This window comes from Mesoplodon bidens, assembly GCF_964165515.1.
Source record: "Mesoplodon bidens genome assembly, chromosome: 13".
NCBI classification, from domain to species: domain Eukaryota; kingdom Metazoa; phylum Chordata; class Mammalia; order Artiodactyla; family Ziphiidae; genus Mesoplodon; species Mesoplodon bidens.
The window spans coordinates 2,207,875-2,230,487 of NC_138169.1; the positions used below are offsets into that span (position 1 = coordinate 2,207,875).

Here is a 22,613-nt window from a genome sequence, read left to right on the forward strand (position 1 = left end):
TTTGCCGGATGAATGAATGAAGGTCTGCATCACCCGTTTGCAGGATTCCCCACCAGGATGAAAGCAGCGCAGGGCATGGCCAGCTTTGGAGACCTCTGCTTCCTCAGGCTCCTCCCCGCCACCCTGCCCCCCAACCCCTGCCTCGGCGCTGCTCAAAACCACAACCCAACCCCATCTGGACGGGCTCACAGGGGCCCCACCCAACGGCCCGCTCGCACAAAACAGAAAACTTGGCATCGCCAGCTCGGCTGCTGCGTGGCCGAGAGTGAAACATGCAGGCAACTCTGCGCAAACCACACGATCATCAAGGGCTTCGGGAACGAGTGTTAATGACAGTTTATTTCACTGGGGAGAAGAGCGACCAGACTAATGAAGTGGCCGCTGGGACAGTCTCAGTATTTCTCCAATAAACATAACCCTCTTGGGACAGGGGGAAGGAAGGAGAGAGATCACTAGTGAAAACCCGACAAGCTGTGACTAGAGCTGCAGGGTCACTGCTCTGCTGGCTGCTACCCTTTGCGGGGACAGGGAGATTCGTGGTCAGACCTTCCACGCGCCCCTAATAAGCTGCCCGGCAGCCTCTCCTCATCACAAAGGTCACGGAATGATGTCTGGAAGCTTCAACCGAGACAACACATATATTTTCAGGAAACCAAACTGAGTTGTGAAACCTACCACAAAGCTGAATTTTCAGTGTCAGAGTCCATTAGGTGACTCGTCCATGGGGAGGGTCTAAAAGGAGCTACAAGCTGAACAATAAAGGGTGGATTTGTGAGATTGTCTTTGAAGAGAGGCAGCTCGTGAGCTGACCAGGGCCCCAGGCAGAAGGGTTGCTCAAGCTAGTATGGGAGCAGCAGCCCAGGGGCAGGTGGCAAGGCTGGGGCTGATATGCAACCCTTCAGGCGAGAGGTTGTGAGCTTGTGCTGATTCCTTGGGGAAAGCTCTTGTGGCTTGTGTCTGCGGGGCTAAGGGCCGCATCTGCATGGAAACATCACCTCTTCTCTCTGAGGGTCAAAGGGGTCGGAATCATGGGACTCCCCTGGTGGTCCAGTGGTTAAGACTCCGCGCTCCCAATGCAGGGGGTGCGGGTTTGATCCCTGGTTGGGGAAGTAAGAGCCCACGTGCCACAGCACGGCCAAAAGGAAAAGGGGCGGGTAGGAATCTGCATGAGGAAGGAGGCCAGCCTGGGGTCATTTCAAAGGCGTGCTGCCCAGCTGGCAATTCACAGAGGAGTCACTTGAACAGCAGGTAGACACCCCAGAATTGGGAGGTGGGGCTGACAGCATCCTGGGGGGGTTTTGAGCTGCAGCAAAAGCCACCCACTGTTTGGCAAGCAGAGCTGGTCCCTGGAGGGAAGGTAGGTCATCTCGCCTAAGGAGCCCGAGGTCTCTGGGGAGACAGGTGGTTGGCACCCACGTGCTCCCTCACGAGCTGCGGAGTCTCGGAGCTCTGTGTGGTGGACCTGGGTGGTCCAGGAAAGGCCAATGGCAGAGAAAGGAAATGGGTCCCCTGAAGCCAATGACCTCATTTAAGACAGGGACTGAATTAAGGGTGGAGGGTTAGTGTTTGCTAAGACCCAACCTTTTGGAAAAGATAAGCACGAGAATGAATCTGAGCACTGGCAGCATGGAAGCTGGCGTCGGGGTCGGGGACGGGGTGGGGTGATTAAGTGAAAGGACAGGCGTGTGAGGTGACCGTATGGTGTCTCGAGGTGTGGACCACGTCATCCCAGTAATGGGTCAAAAGGCAGGTGCATTCCAGCGAAGGCCCAGAGTTTCCATCCATCCCACAAAATCCACCAGGACCCACAGACTCAGATCCTGGAAGAAAGTCAGCCAGGCCTGAAGGGAGGGAACAGGAGGACAGCCCAGAGTCTCAGCTGAGCCGGGAAAACAGCTGCCCTCACACCTCCCCCACCAGAGCTGGTTCCGCTCTCAAGAGGCCTCAGCCCAGCGCGTCTTCAGGAAGGGACGTGGGCCGGCCCAGGAGAGGGCTGGAAAGACACAAACCATCCCGAGACACTGAATCTCAGCAGTGATCTCCACGGAGCAGCCGTAAACTAAGGTGGGGAGTTCAAACAGGCTGTCTGGGCGGCCTGAGGCCCTCTCCATCCGCCTTTAACTGGAGCTACAGACAATGGGACCAAGGCTTTGCCCGACCCTCATTCCCACGGTGTCTGTGTGGCAATTTCAAAAACACAGAGTGAGAAGCGGTATCTCCTCTGCCCGGGTGTACCTGGAACGCCCCACGGGAGGATGCTGTGTGGTTAAGACGTGCTGAGTGACGAGAGGCACCTGGTACCCACAGTCACGCCCGGGACCACACTGTCGGCTGAACAGGCCTCCCCTGCACACAGTAGGTGCTCTGTGTTTGGCAAACTGGCTAGTTAAGCGATGGGCTTTTACACCAGTATTAGATTACTGGTCTCCTGTTTCTTTTCAGTGTACTTGGGAAACACGGCAGTTGCGACACACTGAATTATCCGGCCTCCACGTTTGGCCATAAAAGCCGGGGAGAGCACTTTCCCTGTTCCTTGGAAGTGGAAAGACCACTGTTTCTAGGATTCAGGCTGACGTCCTCCACCCCGGCCCTGACACACAGCTGAGCAGGCCCCTCTGTGGAGGGGGGAGGAGGTGCAGCGATCATGTATCTGCCTCCGTGTTCCATCACATCGATCAGAGCGAAAGGTCTGGGCACAGAAATCTCATGCCTTAGAGGGGAAATCTGCCACCCCGCAGTGGTGGCTGTCACACTCAGGAACCTGGCCACCCTCCCCGAGGGTTTCAGTAGCCCTACTGACCTGGAAGGGGCTTCTTATAGACTCCTACACTACCCTCTGCGGTAGACAAAATGACACCCCCTCGCCCAGAGAGATCCCATCCCAATCCCCAGAACCTGTGAATGTTACTGTACGACGAAAAGGGGCTTTGCAGGTGGGGTTAAGTTAAAGCTCCTGAGATGGGGAGATTATCCTGGCTGTTCCGTAAGGACCCAGTGTGATCAACCAGAGTCCTTGTGAGAGGGAAGCAGGAGGGGCAGAGACAGAGGAGAGGTGACCTCAGAAGCAGAGGTCAAAGAGAGAGGTTTGAAGATGCAGTGCAGGCAGAGGGAGAGATAAGCCAAGGAGTGGCAGGGTCTTTTGAAGATGCAAGGACACAGAGCTCCTTGGAGCCTCCAGAAGGGATGCAGAGCTGCTGGCACCTTGACTTCAGCCCAAGGACACCGATGTTGGAGACCTGACCTCCAGAGCATTAAGATGATAAAGCTGTGTTGTTTCAAACCACTCCATTTGTGGTGATGTGTTACAACAGCAATAGGAAACTAACACATGCTTCTTCTGGAGAAAACGGTGGCTGCACTGGATAATATAAAAACATTTAACTTGCATATGACCAAAATAGTCAAAATGAAACATAACAGACAATGAGTTAATGCTGTGATAGGCAGATGGCCCTTAGAAGTCAAAGGATATAAGCAATAAAAATGCAAATGGCCAATTCAATAGGAAAAAGTGTCTAGCCTCACTCATAATCAAAGAAATGCAAATAAAAACACAACAGTAACATTTTACTAGGAGACTTCTTACCATCAGAGTTTGCAATGATGTGGGGAAATCGGGGCCGCTTGGGGACAATGTAAACTCTTACAAGCTTTCGGAAGGGCATTATGTGTATCAAAGGTGTGTGTCAATGTGTATCAAACGTTAAAATGTGTATCTCACCAAAAGTAGCCAAGGCAGCCTGGAAGAACCAAGCTGGGGGGATCTGAGCCCATCTCAGGACCTATTAGAAATCTGCAGCAGTTTGGAGAGCGAGGTATTGGCACCAGCATAAACAGATAGAAACAGAGTGCATAAACAGATAGGAACAGAGTCCAGAAACAGAATCGCACGTAAACAGTGAACTGATTTATGACAAAAGTGACACTGCAGTGTAAAGAGAGGGGGAGGGGATGTTATCTTTTCAACAAACAGAGCCAGGTAAATTAGCTACCCACCTGGGAAAAATAAATAAATCTTGACCTCCACTTCATAGCACACACAGAAACAATTATAGAAGGACTGGATCCAAAGGTGAGGGAGAAAACAATAAAGCTTTCGGGGAGCTCAGGGGACTATCTTCAGGAGCTTGGGTGAGGCAACATTCCTCGACCAGGACACAAAAGCCCGAAGCATAAAAGGAGAGCTTGATGAAGTCGACCACATTAAAATTTAAAACTCCAGGAGACAGTCCAAGAGCAAAAAGGCAAGACCCCATCGGAAAAGATATTTGCAATGCATATATCCAACCAGTGACTCATACCCAAACTATATAAAGAACTCCTAAAAAAATCAGTGAGAAAAAAAAAGCAGACATCCAAATACAAATATAGGCAAAAGACCTGAATAGTATATACAAAAAGGCATACCGGGATGGTCAATAAGCATATAAATAGTGCTGCAGCTAAGAAGCCCTGTCCTAGATGAATCTCATCAAGGTAGTGCTGAGCAGAGGAAGCCAGGACCATCTCAGTCGGGAGGTCACGTGCCCAAAGGAAAAGAAACTTCAAAGGCCAAGTGTCTGCACGTGTCTGAGCCGCAGGTCTGTCCAGTGGGGACGTTAAGGCCAGAGGCTCGGGGTCACTCAGGAGCCACTTGGAGTCCACCCCCGACGGTTCTCTATTCAAACACCTTGGCTGATGAAACACATGTGCTGACTCAGGGACCAAGGTGCCCCCGAGACATTAAACAGGCTTTTTGGGAGAAGAAATCTGTCCGGCTCGGAAGGCAAAGCTCAGGAAAGCTTGGGGGCGTGGGGGGATGGGGACAGGCCCCAGGGTGTGACTGGGCCCCGGGCGGGTCCCCCCATCCACCTCGGGCCCCTCAGCATGGCCCCCTCTGTCATCTCACAGTGCCCAGGGTCAGAGGTCAGGCTGGGCTCACGAAAAGTCCCGATCCAACTTGCCCTCTGCAGCCTGACCGTCTGGACTAAATGATGGGACCCGCTGTCCTCGGAAATGGACTGATGACATGACCACGTGGTGTCCCAGAAATGCAAGCCCAGCGCCTCTGGTGGGCCACCCTCATGCTTGGGTTTAACTAAGTGTCCCCCCTAGGACCCCCAGGACAGGCCTGGGGACCAGCGTGCGGCCACTGTCCCTCAGAAACCCCAGGGAGTCCCCGCTCTGTGCCAGGAAAAGACGTCACATCAGCCCGGGCCCCGCTGCCAGGCTAAAGCACAGCGGCTCCGAGCCACGCACCCCTCGACGATGACGGGACCGTCCCCACGTGTCCGCTGAGCCCCTCTCGCCCCGCCCCTGCCCACCGGTGCGGGCTTCCACAAAAATAGTTTCCCATCGCACAAATCATTTTAACTCAAAAGAGCATGCCTCCAAAAACGTCCTCAGAAATGCAAAAGCAACCTGCAAAAAAAAACCCCCAAAACCCTAGAGAATGCTCGGCTGAGACAAGCCGCAATTACTGTCCTCGGTTGGTTTGATAAAATTTCCGCTCCGCCTCCCCTCAGGACGACAGTCTTCACTCAAAGACTTTCTTTTTTAAAAATAACTACAGTAACCCACCATTAGAACAGAGATTGCATCCTAATCCACCCTTTCTTTTTCTCTGGTTTCCAAACTGGCACCTTCCTGACTTCAGAGAAGGAAAAAATGTAAACTTCTACAGAACGTCCAGCAGCTGCCTCGAGGCCAGCCCAAGCCGGAATTCAAGCTGCAGCAGGAAAGTGAGAAGGATTTGCGAAGGACTGACCCCCCTGCCGCCCCCACCTCACTCCCCCCCACCCCCCACTCCCCACCCCTAGGCCACACCATCTTCTGAACTACTCCAGTGATAAGAAGGTGTCAAGGACCAGTGAAAGACAGTGCCCCAGGGAACCCCTGCCCAGAGTCTTCCAGAACAAAGGGATCCTTATCCAAACATCTCTCCTTAGCTGCTGGAGTCTGGAAGGGTGGTGTACGCTAACACATATATATGGAATTTAAGGGAAAAAAATGTCATGAAGAACCTAGGGGTAAAACAGGAATAAAGACACAGACCTACTTGAGAATGGACTTGAGGATATGGGGAGGGGGAAGGGTAAGCTGTGACAAAGCGAGAGAGTGGCATGGACATATACACACTACCAAATGTAAGGTAGATAGCTAGTGGGAAGCAGTCACATAGCACAGGGAGATCAGCTCGGTGCTTTGTGACCGCCTGGAGGGGTGGGATAGGGAGGGTGGGAGGGAGACGCAAGAGGGAGGAGATATGGGAACATATGTATATGTGTGACTGATTCACTTTGTTATACAGCAGAAACTAACACACCATTGTGAAGCAACTATACTCCAAAAAAGTTGTAAAAAAAAAAAAAAAAGAACTGTGTTTTCAAAAAGCATAGCAACACGCAATTTCATCTACTGCTGCTTCTCCAGCCACCCCTGAAGCCCAGTGGCTTTCAACAGCACTCGAAGCCATCCCCCACCTCCCTCCAGCCATGACCCAGGTCACATAGCACAGCTCAGGAGGAGGCATCTGCACCTGCTTCCTGCCCACGCCTTCCCGGACCTCTGTGCTGGGGGCCAGGAACGCACTGTCTCTTGGGGTTAGCGAGCTCCAGGAATGCTTCTCCCCAGGCCGCTATCCTTCTGGGTCATCTGGATGGTTATTACTGTCTGTGGTTGACAGCTCATAATGCTGCATCTTCAGAAATGAATTAAACACACAGATCACAAGAGCAGCCGAGGGGAAGGAATCTGGCTGGCAGCACCCATTCGCACAGCGACCTCATGTGCAGAGACTGAGCTCTTCCTGTTCTCTCTGCTATTTGTCACTCCGTTGCCCCCTGAACAGCCAGAGGAGCGAGAGAGCAGCCTGGGGAGAGGGGTCCACTTGCAAGTAGACACACACTTTTCCAGGAGCATAGAAGAGAGGCTGTACCTCTCACAACGGGAAGATACAGGCAGACAATGTCATTCACTCCAACAAATTGCTTGCAAAATATTGGAACCAACTCAAGTGCCCACATGCAGGAGGGGAGTTGATAACCACATGGTGGTTGAATAAATCCGCACAGCAGAGTGCTGTGCAGTTGTAAAAAAAGGAAAAGATGTGGACAATCTCCATGAACTGCTTTAGAGTGATTTCCAGGGTAGACTGTGGAGTGAAAAACTGCAAAGTTCAAAAGGGTTTTTGGTTTGTTTTTTTTTTTTTTTTTTTTGCGGTACGCGGGCCTCTCACTGTTGTGGCCTCTCCCATTGCGGAGCACAGGCTCCGGACGCGCAGGCTCAGCAGCCATGGCTCACGGGCCCAGCCGCTCCACGGCACGTGGGATCCTCCCGGACCGGGGCACGAACCCGTGTCCCCTGCATCGGCAGGCGGACTCTCAACCACTGCGCCACCAGGGAAGCCCCCAAAAGGGTTTTTATAGCACTCTACCCTTCCTGGAAGAAAGGAGATATAAGAAAATGTACATGCGCCTATTTGTTCAATGCAAACGAAACACAGAAAGGATAAACCAGAAACTAAGAGAACTGCTTACCTAGAGGGCATGGCTTGGGATGGAGTGCAAAGAACAGAGGATGGAGCAGGACAGGGTGGGGTGCCGTGCCTCTGAGTGCACCTGCTTGTGTAGATCTGACCCTTAGGACTGTGGTTACATTTCACATACCCCCATCCCAAATAAATCAATAACTAAAATTGGCCAGAATGGGGCACATCCATCACTGAATACAAACAACCACAGATGAATCTAACTGTATCACAAATGATTAACCCACTCTGAAGGGAAGGGAGAAGAAAGGAACCAACCTGGGTAACTTTGTAAAACAGAATTTCAACTGTATAGTGTAAGCTAATGGCAAAGAGAATGTGAACAAATACTGTCCTCTAGTTAGTACATTTGTTTCCCAGGGGGGTATGGGTTAGCCATCCTGAACTACTCTGTGTGTGTAATAGATTTTATTTTACAAATAAGTAAAAATACTGAGAATCATGTGAGCCAGCTTTGGAGAAGGAAAGATATAAAAAAAAGCCTCAGATGAATCCTGTGGTCTTTGATTGCAAAGCGTTATCAGAATGAAGTTACACTCTTTAACATATACATACAGATGGATAGACATAGATAAATATATAAATGCACGTGTTTGCTGGTTTAAGTACATACATACATTTCAGAAGCAATGACACCCCAGTAGAAGTGAGCACGCTTTGCACCCAGATCCTGGTTTCTAAACACCACTAGCCAATAAAATGAACCAGGGCTCCTTGGGGAAATGGTGGATTCCATGGGCCTAGACTATCTTTAATGCCAGAAAGTAAGGAAAGACTCACAAACGAGGAAAGCATATCAAAAGGACACAGAAGCCAACTGGAAAAAAGCTCCCAAGGGTCAAAGCTGGGACAATCTGAACAACAAAATAAATAATGACAGTAGTGGATTATAGCCTACAGAACAAAACATCCAAGAATCATATTGATATGAATAAATAATTGAAGAATTTGTCCTTATATTAAAGTTCCAACTAATAAACGTAGAAAGAACGATGGAGAGAGAAAATCAACTTTAGGCAAAAACACGACAGTAACAACCATTGACGGACACTAAAATGTTTGGAGGAAGTATCATGAGAGGTATGACCGCTGTGTAGTTTCATGGTATCTCCCTCACAAGAGATTATAATTTGCAAAGGGAAAAATGATAACTTTACAATGGATACACCTGGAAAACACCCCCCTCCCCACCAAGCAATCAAAGTGAGCATCACTGGGCTTCCCTGGTGGCGCAGTGGTTGAGAGTCCGCCTGCCGATGCAGGGGACACAGGTTCATGCCCCGGTCCGGGAAGATCCCATATGCTGCGGAGCGGCTGGGCCCGTGAGCCATGGCCACTGAGCCTGCACGTCCGGAGCCTGTGCTCCGCAACAACAGAGGCCGCGACAGTGAGAGGCCCGCGCACCGCAATGAAGAGTGGCCCCCGCTCGCCGCAGCTAGGAAAGCCCTCGCACAGAAACGAAGACCCAACACAGCCAAAAATAAATAAATAAATAAATAAATTATTTTTAAAAGTGCACATCACTGATGATAATAAATGCCATCCTTTACTGCCTGCATCTGGTCTGAACTGTGCCCCCAAATCCATCTGTTGGATACCTAGTCCCCAGGACCTCAGGATGTGACTGTATGTGGAAGCGGGGCCTTAAAGGGGCAATTAAGGTAAATAAGGCCATAGGGTTGTTCCCTAATCCCGTATGACTGGTGTCCTTATAAGAAGAGGGCAGAGATCACATAAGGACACAGAGAGAAAGAAGGCAGCGTCTACACACCAAGGTAAGAGGCTTTAGGAAGAAACAACCCCGACGACACCTTGATCTCCACCTTCCAGCCTCCAGGATGTGAGACCATAAAGGTCTGTTGTCTAACCCCCTAGGTCTGTGTTATTTTGTGCCAGTAGCCACAGGAAACTCACACAGTCCGGTGTGATCCAATAAGAAAGGCACAGTTTCACTTCTGTGGTGCTCTTGTCAAAGATGCATAAACTCAGCCTCGTCGTGAGAAAACATCAGATAATCCCACACTGAGAGATGTTCTCCAGAGTGAGTGTCCTAGACAATTCAAGGGTCAAGGTGCTGCAAGACCAAGAAGCTGAAGAACCAGGACAGGCTGGGAGGTGAGGAGACAGGTGAGGTCCTATATGGAAAAGCCCTAAGCAGGAAAATTGACAAGATCCAAAGCATGTCTATTGACTAGTTAATATCACTGTTAGTTTCCTGGTTTCAAGAACTGTACTTTACGGGCTTCCCTGGTGGCGCAGTGGTTGAGAATCTGCCTGCTAATGCAGGGGACACAGGTTCGAGCCCTGGTCTGGGACGATCCCACATGTCGCAGAGCAACTAGGCCCGTGAGCCACAACTACTGAGCCTGCGCTCCGCGACGAGAGAGGCCGCGATAGTGAGAGGCCCACACACCGCGATGAAGAGTGACCCCCGCTCGCCGCAACTAGAGAAAGCCCTCGCACAGAAACGAAGACCCAACACAGCAAAAATAAATAAATTAATAAACTCCTACCCCCAACATCTTCTAAAAAAAAAAAAAAGAACTGTACTTTAAAATATTAACATTAGGGTGAGCTGGGTGTATGGGAACTCTGTCCTATTTGCAGTTTTTCCTTAAGTTTAAAATCATTTCAAATAAAAATCTTTAAAAAACCATAGAGGTTGTACACTGGTGACCGACTAGCCCAATTCAACCCACAGATGAGTTTTGGTTGAAAATGTTAACAGCGAATTTGAATTAGCTGCCAACAATGCAACTCCAGAGATACAATTTCAAATCCAGGTGTGTGCCTTCCCTTCAAAAATCAGAAGTTGTGGCTCTACCTCTGAGCAAGCCACATCGCCCACTCTGCAGGACCAAAGCCCCCTGTGTCCTGACGCCGTTCCCCGCATCCAGATGGCTTGAGAAGGTACAACACCCTGAGGGCACAGGGGAGAGCCCAGTGCTTCCCTCAGAGCTTGTCCCCAAGCACGTGTGCGTCCTGAGACTCAGATGGAAGTCCTGGGGCTAGAACTTGTCAGGACTTCTGTTCACGTGGTCCACCCCATCATTTAGATACTACAGTTGTCAAGGTGCACGAACCCCACACAGGTGATACTGGGGGAACGACACCCACTTCCCCGCCTCTGGCCCTCCTGGGGCTTTGAATTGTGAGGAGGGGACACATACACAGACACAGAGGTGGCCCTCACTCAGCACCAGCACAGGGCCCCTGTCTGGCCCTGGGTGGAGCTCCCTCCAGCCCTGTGAGCTGCAAGATGTCCTGGAAAACGCCCTCTTTGCTAAAGTTCCTCCGAGGCTGGAGTCTGTACCTGCACCGCAGACTATGAACTGCACAAGCGCTAACTAACCCCCGTCCTGGCTTACGAAGGACGAAATGGAGGCGGGAGGCTAACACCCCACTTGACATCACACAGCTGGTATTTGTTGAGTCAACATACGAGCCAATGAATAAACATCTCGGAGGACAAATTATACCCTCGTGTTGACTTGTGAGTGTTTCATGATGCAGATTTTCTTACTACCCGCTAGATTACTCGCCTCTCTTACTATGAAACGACTTCAGACGGGCGATTCCAACCCCTCCACACGAGGCTCACACTGTGAATGGCTATGGCAGCCATGCTGCCCCAGCCTCTGAGCTGGTCACCGTGATCCGCATCCTGCCTGGGCTTCCTCCGGTGTGGCAGCCACCGAGCCTCCCAGGGACTCACCGCTGAGAGGCGCACGGCCGTCACGGGTCAGAGCTGGGCAGGCAGCATGGTCTGTGCTCTGACCACAGCCCCGTCGCTGGCCCTCCAGGAGGTGGTGTCAGACGCGCAGAGGGGCAGACCTTCCATTTTGGCCACTTCCCGGGCCAAACATCACTGAGGCTAGAACATCACTGTCATTGGACTCAATCCCTTCCAAACTTTATGACAATCCTGATGGATGGACGGCCTATCTTTGGGACTGACAGTCAGAGAGCGCTAAAGCCTGATTGATGAGTAAATTTTAGACAATAGCCGTCGAAATTGACAGCACTTAGCTCTTCAAGAGACTGGCTTTTGGTTTTCTGATTCTCAGAGTTTCCGAAGAACCTGCTTCTCTCAGGCTTTGCTTCCTTCTGGGGGTAGCAAAGGTCTCATCTTCGTTGACCAGGGAAAGGTGACCATTCAATCTTGATTTACAAATTAAGATTCTGCTTAGAGGCTGTGAGCAATTCTAACTGGCCAGAACACTGCCATTTCTGACCCATCTTTTAGGCAGGGGACTTTGGCACTTGCTACGGGGACCAGTTAACCACAGCAGGGTGGTGCCCTGAGTCACTTCTAGAAGGGGCTGTGCATCTGCTCCCCGTTTCCATCCTCCTCAGCTGGACGGTCTATTGCAACAGCCTCTACGTCACTGCCAGCTGCCCGGCCAAGGGCCCTGAGCTGGGAAAGGCTGCAGCCCAGCAGGCTCCCCGCGCCGGCCGGGACACTCGGCAGAGCAGCAGAGACCACCTGCAAATCAGCACGACTGGGGGCGGCCAAAGGACAGGGTCGGAATCTGGACAGTCTGTGGTTTGGGAAGCAAGGGACATAAATGAAGCAAAACACTGTGACGGGTTTGAACACAGGCTCTGAGGACACACACGCTGGGCCCCACGTGTGCCCGACACAGAGATTCGGGAGAAGCCACGGAGCAGAAGCCCCGGCTACACGGGCCGCCACAGTCTGTCAGACCCGCGTCCCTACCCACAGACAGCACAGAGCCATAGTGAGCGCCGCGGGCTCAAAGCCAAGCCCCTGGACATCAGGGCGGTGGACTCTGGTTTGTTGTTTTCATTGTACCAGTAACCGGCTCGAGTTGGTTTCCTAAGAAAATACTGAGAACATTTTTTTTACTGTAAGGATCTTTATGGCAGAACATCACAAAAGACATTGGCTGACGGTGAGGTCCTGAGGGTAGGGGGCCCTGGAGACAGCCCTACTCAGAAAGGGGCTGGGAGGGAGGGAGGGAACCCTGATACACAAAACAAAATCAGCCCCGCTCTTCAAACTCCAGGTTCACACCAGCCTGATCTAACAAGGAGGGTGGGTGTGGGAGTGTGGGCGTGTGTGTGGCTGTGTGTGTGTGTCCGGTCTATGTGTGTCCTGGGTGTGTGTGTCTGTGTGTCTGTGTGTGTGTGCCGGGTCTATGTGTGTCCTGGTTGTGTGTGTCTGTGTGTCTGTGTGTGTGTGCCGGGTCTATGTGTGTCTTGGGTGGGTGTGTCTGTGTGTCTGTGTGTGTGCCGGGTCTATGTGTGTCTTGGGCGGGTGTGTCTGTGTGTCTGTGTGTGTGCTAGGTCTGCATGTGCGTGTATTTGTGTGTCAGCGTATGTCCTGAGTGGGTGTGTGTGCGTGTGTGTCTATGTGTGTGTGGCGGGTCTATGTGTGTCCTGGGTGTGTCTGTGTGTCTGTGTGTCTGTGTGTGTGCTAGGTCTGCATGTGCGTGTATCTGTGTGTCAGCGTATGTCCTGAGTGGGTGTGTGTGCGTGTGTGTCTCTGTGTGTGTGGCGGGTCTATGTGTGTCCGGGGTGTGTGTGTGTGTCTGTGTGTGTGCTACGTCTGCATGTGTGCGTGTATCTGTGTGTCAGCGCATGTCCTGGGTGTGTGTGTTTGTGTGTGTGTGCACACACGGACACATCTCCGCCCCGTGAACTCACTGAGGGTCTGGACACCGGGAAGCCCTGCATTCAGGCCATCCGCCCCTCCCTCCCCTGCCCGCTCAGCCTCGTGCCTCAGCTTCAGGCCCTGGTCCCCAAGCCCCCCACTTCCCAGCACAACCCACAGCCCCAGCATAGCCTGGTCCCCAGCGGCCACCGTGACTCACAGCCCCCTTCCCTAGGGCCACTTCAGCCTCAAACACACATCGCTTTCAGAGTCGTTCAGAGCAAGGCTTCTCTGCTTTTATACACTTGGGTTACAGACTTGCATATCTTGATGCCATATTACAAAACCCCCAACACTGGAAGCACTAAAAATGCCGCCGCTTCACGCCGGGACCAAATTTCCAACCAGGCTGAGCCCGCCGAGCTCATTCTTGCCGAGTTGGCTGCATCCTCACAATGGCAGCAAGGGAAGAGCCTCTGCCCTGGGGACGAGCATCTCTCCATAGAAAGAGGAGCCACACAAACATATAGAAGTAACAACACAGCTCCTGACGAGGCTACTTCTGTGGCGCTGTTGACCCTGAGCTCGGCATTTCCTCCACAACCATTTACTGAGCCGCTGCTGTGAGCCAAAGCTCAAGGCCGGGCATCGTGAGGAAGGAATCAGTGATTCCAAACAGGGTCCAGGGCAGCTCCTCCAGAAACGCACAGGCTGGCTTAAGAGATGATCGATTTGCATAAATAATAACATACGGTCCTCGGAGGTGGTACTGACGCAGTGCAAAGACGGCCTAGAGGGAAACGTGGCCCTTCCCTGGGGACATCAGAGAGGGCCTCATGGAGGAGGTGGGACTGACCCCAGAGACGCAGGAAGAAGGCCTTCCAGACAAAGGGAGGGGCACATGCAAGGGTGGAGGCCCACCAGGCCTGGACTTCACGGGAGAGTGAGCATTTCCATTCCTCCAGACAGACATTCAGGCAGAAAGTCAGAGTGGAAAAGTCCGCTAGAGACCGACCGTGAGGCCTGGAGATGAAATGTGTCTTCAGGGAAACCTTGGTCACTGAAAGATTTTAAATAGGTGAGACCATCTGGCATGTGTTTCGGGAAGATAAGCCTGGAACTCGGGGAGAATGAAGCAGGGAGAACAGTCAGGAGGCTTCTAGCTCAGGCAGAACCAGGGGAGGGACGGCGGGGCGGAGCAGGTGCGAGGGATGCTCTGAAAATAGGGTGACAGCTGGTCCTGCGCAGGGGCCAGGACCCAGGAGGGCGCCAGGGTGCCAGGCTCAGAGTGGAGAGAAGGCGATGCGGTGACAGAGGACAGACACAGAGGACGTGCGGGCTCGGGGGTAACGTGCCCACCTGCACACCTGGAGCCGAGAAACCTGCCCGGAAACAGGAGCGAGGCTGAGGAAAGAGGTGGGTTTTGTGTCACCGGGAACATCTGCCCGGAGGTGATGGCTGAAATCACGGCATCCCCATGCATGCAGAGAAGTAAACGTTCATGCAGAGGGGCTGAAGGAACCCCTGTGTTAGGGAGTTATAGCAGGTGGTGCAGCAGAGGTGGAGCTGATACCAGGGAAAGGGCGGCACCTGCAGGGCGTGGACTGTAAGCCCGGGGCTGGGGCGTCAGGGGCTGCAGCGGAGCACGGGCCTTGATGGAACCCAGGTGAGCAGGGGTCTCTGGAGACGTGTGAGACCATATTTGCAGTTTGAAAATGTGTATGGAAAGTGGAGATGGTAGAAATCGACTTTAAATCGTTTAAAGAAGGGAAGGGGAGGGGGATGTCACATAATGTCTCCGGAACTTGGGAACCAGCGATGCCACTTCTGCATGTACACACCTAAAAGGACCAAAAGCAGGGTCTTGGAGAGATGCCTGCACACCCACATTCATGGCAGCATTATTCACAGTAGCCTAAAGGGCGGAGCAACCCACGTGGCCATTGACGGATGCATGGATAAACAAAACGTATGTAGTCCATCCACACCACAGAATATGATTCAGCCTTAAAAAGGAGGACATTCTGGGACTTCTCAGGCGGTCCAGTGGTTGAGACTCTGCGCTTCCTCTGCAGGGTGCGCAGGTTCAATCCTTAGTCAGGGAACTAAGATCCCACGTGCCGCATGGCACTGCCCCCCCGCAAAAAAAGGAGGACATTCTGACGTTTGCTACAACACGGATGAACCTTGAGGGCTTGATGCTCAGTGAAATAAACCAGACACAAAAGGACAAATCCCCTATGACTCTATTTACACGAGGCCCCCAGAGTAGCCAAAGTCATAGAGACAGAAGGGAGAAGGGTGGGTGCCGGGGGAGGGGTGGGTGCTGAGGACAGGGAGCGGGAGCTCGTGTTTAATGGGGACAGAGTCTCAGTTTTTTGAGATCAGGGGAGCCCTGGAGACGGAGGGCGGTGACGGCTGCACAACAATGTGAAACGTACTTAATGTCGCTGAACTGCAAGACTGAAAATGGTTCAGAAGGTCAATTTTACGTTATATGTATTTTACCACAATTTAAAATGTTGTGTGATCTTCAAAAAGAGAGGGAGAGAGGTGGGTCGGGTGAGAGGGGCATTCTCAGGTCAGGACAGTTTGCCTGTGGATGGAGAGGGCGTGAGAGACAGGGATGGAGCAGGCAGACGGCGGTGGGGGGGTGCGGAGGAAGGGAGGGAAGGTTCCCGAAGAGGAGGAGGAAAACGTCCTTTCCTGAGGAAGGAGGGACGTGAGAAACCGGCGAAATGGTCAGGATGAAAGAGAACAGAGCAACGGCCGTCGGGCGGTGCCATCAGCCTGGGAGGGCACAAATACAGACAAACACTGGCCAGGAAGTGTGGACAGCTGGGCACAGCTGGGTTCTGAGGGAACCAAGAAGGGGCCTGACCTTCATGGGGAATGAGGGTCGGGGGGCGGGGTGAGACGGGAGCTGCTGTGAGAGCGACGATGTCCTGACTCACTGGCTTCCCTCGATGGCCGCCTCATGGAGGAGGGGATGAAAACACACGTGGACGGACCCAGAGGCCGGCACATAGTAGGGCTTCAGGTGATGTTGATGGAATGGGATGGAACAGTATAAAACGGAACAAAATAGAAAATCCTGGCGGGAAACGTCTTTGTATGACTTCAAGTAATCAAAAATATATTTAGTTCTTATTATTGTACATATAGAATGGATAAACAAGGTCCTACTGTATAGCACAGGGAACTACATTCAGTAGCCCATGATAAACCATCATGGAAAAGAATATGAAAAAGAATGTGTGTATCTATCTATATATATACTTATATGTATAGCTGAATCACAGCAGAAATTAACAAAACATTGTAAATCAACTACACTTCAGTAAACTAAATTTTATATATATATATATATATATATATATATTGCATTTTTTTGATAAACTCCTTGAAAAATCACACCGTCAGGTGTCGAATCAACACTGTATCACAGCACACGATCCTGACACAGGGAAAATCGTACTTTTTAAAGGACAGGTGCACATCTGTGTCCCCAGTACATTTGTCGTTCTTATCACTGACAAAGATAAAGTGAAGGCAGAGGGAATTACGGTTACAATGGGGCGAAACAAACAGCTCATCACTCAAGACCGAAAGCATTAAAAAAAGTCTCTTCAAAACACTAAACTGGGGCTTCCCTGGTGGCGCAGTGGTTGAGAGTCCGCCTGCCGATGCAGGGGACACGGGTTCGTGCCCCGGTCTGGGAAGATCCCACATGCCGCGGAGCGGCTGGGCCCGTGAGCCATGGCCGATAGGCCTGCGCGTCCGGAGCCTGTGCTCCGCAACGGGAGAGGCCACAACAGTGAGAGGCCCGTGTACCACAAAAACAAACAAACAAACAAACAAACAAAACACTAAACTGTGTTTCCCAGACAGAACCAAGCTCTCCAACTTACTAATAGCTATTATCAAGATAAGGGAGAATCAGTCAGTATATCCCCCTCCTCCAAAAACGACATTTATTGTAAGTCAGAAATACCCATGCTTGTGGCGCACACATCTATGAAAGTGACATCCGTTCTTAGAAGCCTTTTTACCCAAAATCAATACTGTGTGTCCAACCCCAGTGCCATCCGGGGGATTTTCCACTGCTGTTCAAAAATAATCCCAAGAAAACGAATGCTAGAAAGAGGGAAATGCTAATCCTGGCCAGCACCAATCCATCTAAGATGCTTTATACAATCATACATACGAGTATTCCTTGCTGCAAAACGAAATCAAAGAACAGAAATGAGGACAAATTCGCTCGAACTCACCAAATGGTGCCAGAGATGGACAGTGATGAGAGGGGAGCCCGATAAATTCTGGGAGAGCTTCGGCGTGGGGAAGACCTCCAGGGAAATCAGGTAGCTGGTCACAGACAGCAAGCAGTTTTTGTAATTTGCTGCCTCAGCAATCCTAGGAAAGAAATGAAAAAATCATTACAAAACACACAAAAAAAGAAAAAAACCTTGGGTTTAAAATTTAATGTTAAGCCTGAGATTTTTTGAAATCTTTTTTGGATGGAGCTCTGATTTCTATCAAAGAGCTGCTCTCTGTAGGGCTTGATGCTGGTACCAAGAGGTGAGATGGAGCCCTTGACCTCACAGAGTCTATAATCTAGTAGAAGAAGGGGGGATGGCCCAGGATGTGGGGAAGAACAGAAAGGTCAAAGCAATGAGCCTGAATCTCAGCCATCCATTTACTTGACCTTGGACAAGTGACTTACCTATTGGAACTCTATTTGCCCTAACTATAAACCGGTGTGGTAAATAGTAGTGTGATAGATACCTGTTGTCTTGTCACCCAGGAGCCCTTCACCCTTCTCCTGTTAAAGGTACCTCAGCTTCCCTCCAGGTGATCATCCCTTCCCCACTTGCAGCCCACGTGCTTTGGAGGGAACTTCATCCTTGACTAAGAGTAAAGCCTGCTATCCTGACCTGAATGCATCAGTGCACTGCATTCCTCAGACCACACTGACTGTTCAGACATGAGCCCATGGTCCAAGAAGATCCGAGGAGAAGTAACAAGATTCAGAAGGAAACGCTGGGTCAGAGATTCTCACTTCTCTCTGCTAGACATCAGCCCTGAAGCATGAGGTCCCAGAAGTGGCTTACAATCATGAGCAGAGAGAATGACTGGAAGGGGATCCACCCCCTGGAAGAGCTGAGAGATGGAGCTGAGTGACATCGACTGGATGCTGGATCGAGCTGCTCCTGAAGCCAGCTGCCAGTGCACCTTTCAGCTTATGTGATCCAACAAACTCCTCTTTTGCTTAAAACAGTTTACGGGGCTTCCCTGGTGGCGCAGTGGTTAAGAATCTACCTGCCAATGCAGGGGACATGGGTTCGAGCCCTGGTCCAGGAAGATCCCACATGCCGTGGAGCAACTGAGCCCGTGCGCCACAACTACTAAGCCTGCGCTCTAGAGCCCGTGCTCCACAACAAGAGAAGCCACCGCAATGAGAAGCCCGTGCACCGCAACGAAGAGTAGCCCCCGCTCGCCGCAACTAGAGAAAGCCCGCGCGCAGCAACAGAGACCCAACGCAGCCAGAAACAATAAATAAATTAAAAAAAAAAAAAAAAAAAAACAGCTTACGCTGGGGTTTCTGTCACTTACAACCCAATCAAAAGAATCCTGACTGATATACACAGTACTTGTCTCATGGAGTTATGAGGCTGAAATGATATTCAGGGCCAGGACTAGGACAAGGCAAGCAAGGAAACTGGGGTGCAAGATCTCAGAAGGTGTTCACGTTCAGGGCCTGCCACCTGTGGTGCTTGGATGACTCCCAGAATGCACACCCATCTGAATGTTGTGTCCTCGGTGTCTGCTCGAGCCCTTGCCCGGCCTGGCGGGTGGTAGGTAATCAGCAAATGTCTGTTGCCTGAATCTGAATTTCAGACAGCTACACTAGGATGCTTTCGGCGTGGAGTCATTCGGCCCGCGCTCGGGCCGCCCAGTCGCCTGCTGGTCTCTTGCCCAATCTGGACTTTGCGTGTCTCCTATTCACTCTCCAAAGCCCAATTGGGGGTTCTGCCCGCTATGTGCGTTTATGCCCACAGGACTGTCTTCGTAACATCGAGCCGACCCCTGGGAGCTGGATGCACCATCTTCTTCCTCCTCCTCAACCAGTTGCGCCTACTAACTAGCCTCAAAGCTGTCGACCTGGACTGGAGCCCATGGGACCCATGCAGCTCCTGCAACCATTCCCCTTCACACACCACACCCGGCTCTGCACACGGGCTCCTTACACGTGTCCCTAAAAATGAGCAGGTCCCCAGGAGCACACAGAACTGTTCCTGGCATTGTCAATATGAGATGTTTAAAAAAATATCGCTGTGAAGATTTAAAACTCCAGCCCTGCCTTCATGGAAAGACCCTGCAAGAGGGTCTTTCCAACAGAAGGTCACAAAACAGAGGCATGGATTCCTCGTGTCTGAATATCACCGAGGTTGGAATCTTGAGGGGCTGCTGGAAGCTCAGAGAACACGGCTGATTTTCTGTCTGATTGTTCTTCTCTGGGGAAATGTCACGGGTGCAAGCCCAGAACGAGAAGACATACGTGGAATAAGTCACACACTTTAAAAAGAAAAAACAAAAGACACTGAAAAGAAAGCCAGCATGCTAGTTCACTGTTTCTCAACCACTGTTTTCATCATCACCCCTTCAAGAGTCTTATTAGACACTTTTTTCCTAACACCCTGCCATTAACCCATCAACACCCCGCCCATCCTGTGAGATTTTAGTGCCACAGAGATACAGTAAATCTGCTTACATACATAAAACATGCTCTATACAACTCTGCAGAGTCACAACCACTGTAATAGCCCAGACTCCTTGCCCCCAAAACCAATCTTCACCCCACAGAGGTGATATCACCCCCACTGAAAATGCATGGGGTTCAGCCCCTGCCGTGGAAACCTAAGACTGGCTTGATGTCACCAGGGACCAAATCAGACCCAAAGACAGAAAGATGTGGTCCCCGGTGACACAGAGGCCAGCTTGCTCGCAGAACGATGGGGCTGCCCAGGTGGACGACCTCTCTGCCCATGATTCCGGGAGGCTGAGATGTTCTGTGCTCACCCTTGCCAAGACCTCACAGCCCACGCTTCCCTCCGCAGGACTCCGTGCACTCATCACGTACGTAATTCCAGCAAGCAAGCTAGAAGTCATTTTTCTAGCAAAAATTAGGACTCCAATATTAGCCAACAATAAAATCACAACCATGAGCATAAAACCCTAAAAATACAGCCTCATTTGTCATACACCCCTCTTTCCCCCTCCGTGTATGTTTTTTAATAGTTCATCCAGTCAGCTGTCTTCTCCCGCTGGGAGGTAAGCTCCATCAGGGCCGCATTCTTACCCATTCTGTTCATTGTTCTCCCAGCTCCCAGAACCATGCCTGAGACACAGTATGTTTTCAATTAACATGTGTTGAATGAATGAATCTTCTCACAGGCAGACAATGACGACTTAAGGAAAGCATATGGACAAAATGCAAAACACATGGAGAACCTTCTCTCAACAGACAGAATGCAAATCCGGAGTGGATTCCTGGATTCCACCCCGGGAACATGTGGATTCAGCCAGATGTAGTCTGGTAACCACCGCCTTTGAGGGCAGGAATTGAAACCAGACTCACCAAATCACGGTAAGGCTGACGGTCTACACTGCAGCCTCAGGAGCATTTTTAATCTGGAAAAGTGTGATTTCCCAATATGGACGGGTTTACACTGATGTTCTCCAGTGACTCACTTCTCATGCAGCCAGTGAGGCCCTTCCTTCTGGCTGGGTTCGTCCTGCGGAAAGGCCCCGCTGGGGGTCCAGGGTCGCCGGGCCAGGAGGAGCCCACGGCTTCAACACGACCCACCCAAGTCGACAACGACGAGACACCAGAAGAACTAAGAAATGACTGTTTACATTTTAGATGTGATAATGGCGGGAGTTTACTCTGTAGTTTTTAAAGAGTCTCTATCTTTTAAAAATAGAGACTAAATATTTACAGATGAAACTCCACGATGTCAGAGATTGCCTCCAACTAACTGGTGAGGCCGGGTGTGCAGAGGAAGCCCAAACGGCTGTGGATTGTCCCGGTCATAACCCGGTGATGACCGTCTCTCTGTTTTTACAGATGTTCAAAATTTTTCATAATAAAAAGAGGGTTTTTGTTTTTTTTTTACCACTTCATTTAATCTCTCTGGTACCTCCAACTGTAATAAGAGTTTTGCTTTGGTTTCATGAATCTGATCCAGGTTTGATTTTTTTTGTTTTTAATCTATTATCTAGGGAGCAGTAACACTTGGATTATCTGTCACTTTGGAGCTGATCATACCGGGGGTTGGGGGTCTTTTCTGGTTGGGAAAACCAGCTCATTCTAGATGCAAGGAGGGAACAGGGCAAAGGAGACAGCCAGGGGGCGGGAGCCACAGTGTTACACCCCGTTCCCGCCTCTGCACAGACCCCTGCCCCACGATGCCTCATCCAGGCCCCATGTCCTCTGCTCTGGGCGCGTTCAGCCAACGGGAGCACAGGTAGGAAATCAGAGGCGTCAGAGAGGAGAGTAAGGCCCACACAGGGCTGCCGCCGTGGGGTCACCCCACGTTGGCCCCAGCCCACCGAAGGGCCCGGTACCCGTCTGGTCCCCGCACGCACCCCTCCATCTTTGCACAGGGAACTGTGTTCTCCTGCCGCCTTCAGCCCAGGGCCGTAGCAGCGCGCCCCATCTCCTTGTTCCGAGAACTTTCCTGTTACTGTACTCTGTCTTTTGTAGTGGGGAGGCCCCCCCGACCATGCCTTGCAAACGGCCCCTCCATTTAACCTCCCCCACGTTACCTACTCGGCCCCTATGGGGGACCCAACTGACACGGCCCAAAGCCCAGGCCTGCGGCCCCACCTACTTCGCCACATTTGAGCCACGACCCCTCTGCTGGTCATCTCTGCCCTCAGTGAAGCCCAGAGAGGAGGGAAGATTCCAGGATCTCAGGGGCAGATCTGGGAACTCTGAAATCTTCAAGCAAAACACCCAAGCGCATGGAGAGATGAGCTCTGGTCCTCAAGCAAGAGACGTTAGCACACATGGGATAAGAAAAGGGGCCTCAGGAAGAGACCACTCCCGAGTACAAGGGACTCACAGTTAAACCAAGTTGTACAGGGAAATTAAAAAAATTTTTTTAACTGCAACTATTCCCTAGTACGTGAACTACTTTTCTAATGCGTTCCCACTCAGACATCGTGTCCGGCTCGCTCTGGGGTCCATCCTCATCCGTCCCGTCAGAGCTGTGGTCTCGCTGACCATGAGGGGAGAGCAATGAGGCACTGAAAACACCAAGCAAAGGAAACTTGAACCTCATGAAAGATGCTGCCCATGGTGACACGGCTGAGGGCACTGGAGGGGCTTAGGAGAATTCTCGAGGGGACGTGAGGCCTCTGGGCAACGGACAACTAAAGAGGGGAGCGCCCACCAGGATGGTG

The 22,613-nt window shown here is 51.3% G+C and overlaps 1 protein-coding gene across 2 annotated transcripts in view; it reads right to left on the minus strand.

The window, feature by feature from the left end:
- The window catches only part of ADGRD1 (adhesion G protein-coupled receptor D1), a 146,460-nt gene that overhangs the window by 75,934 nt on the left and 47,913 nt on the right, over positions 1-22,613 (minus strand). For both annotated transcript variants that reach the window (XM_081251725.1, XM_081251726.1), the window contains one exon: positions 17,417-17,558. In XM_081251725.1, coding sequence (XP_081107851.1) covers positions 17,417-17,558 — 142 coding nt within the window. The remainder of the gene's footprint in view (positions 1-17,416; positions 17,559-22,613) is intronic.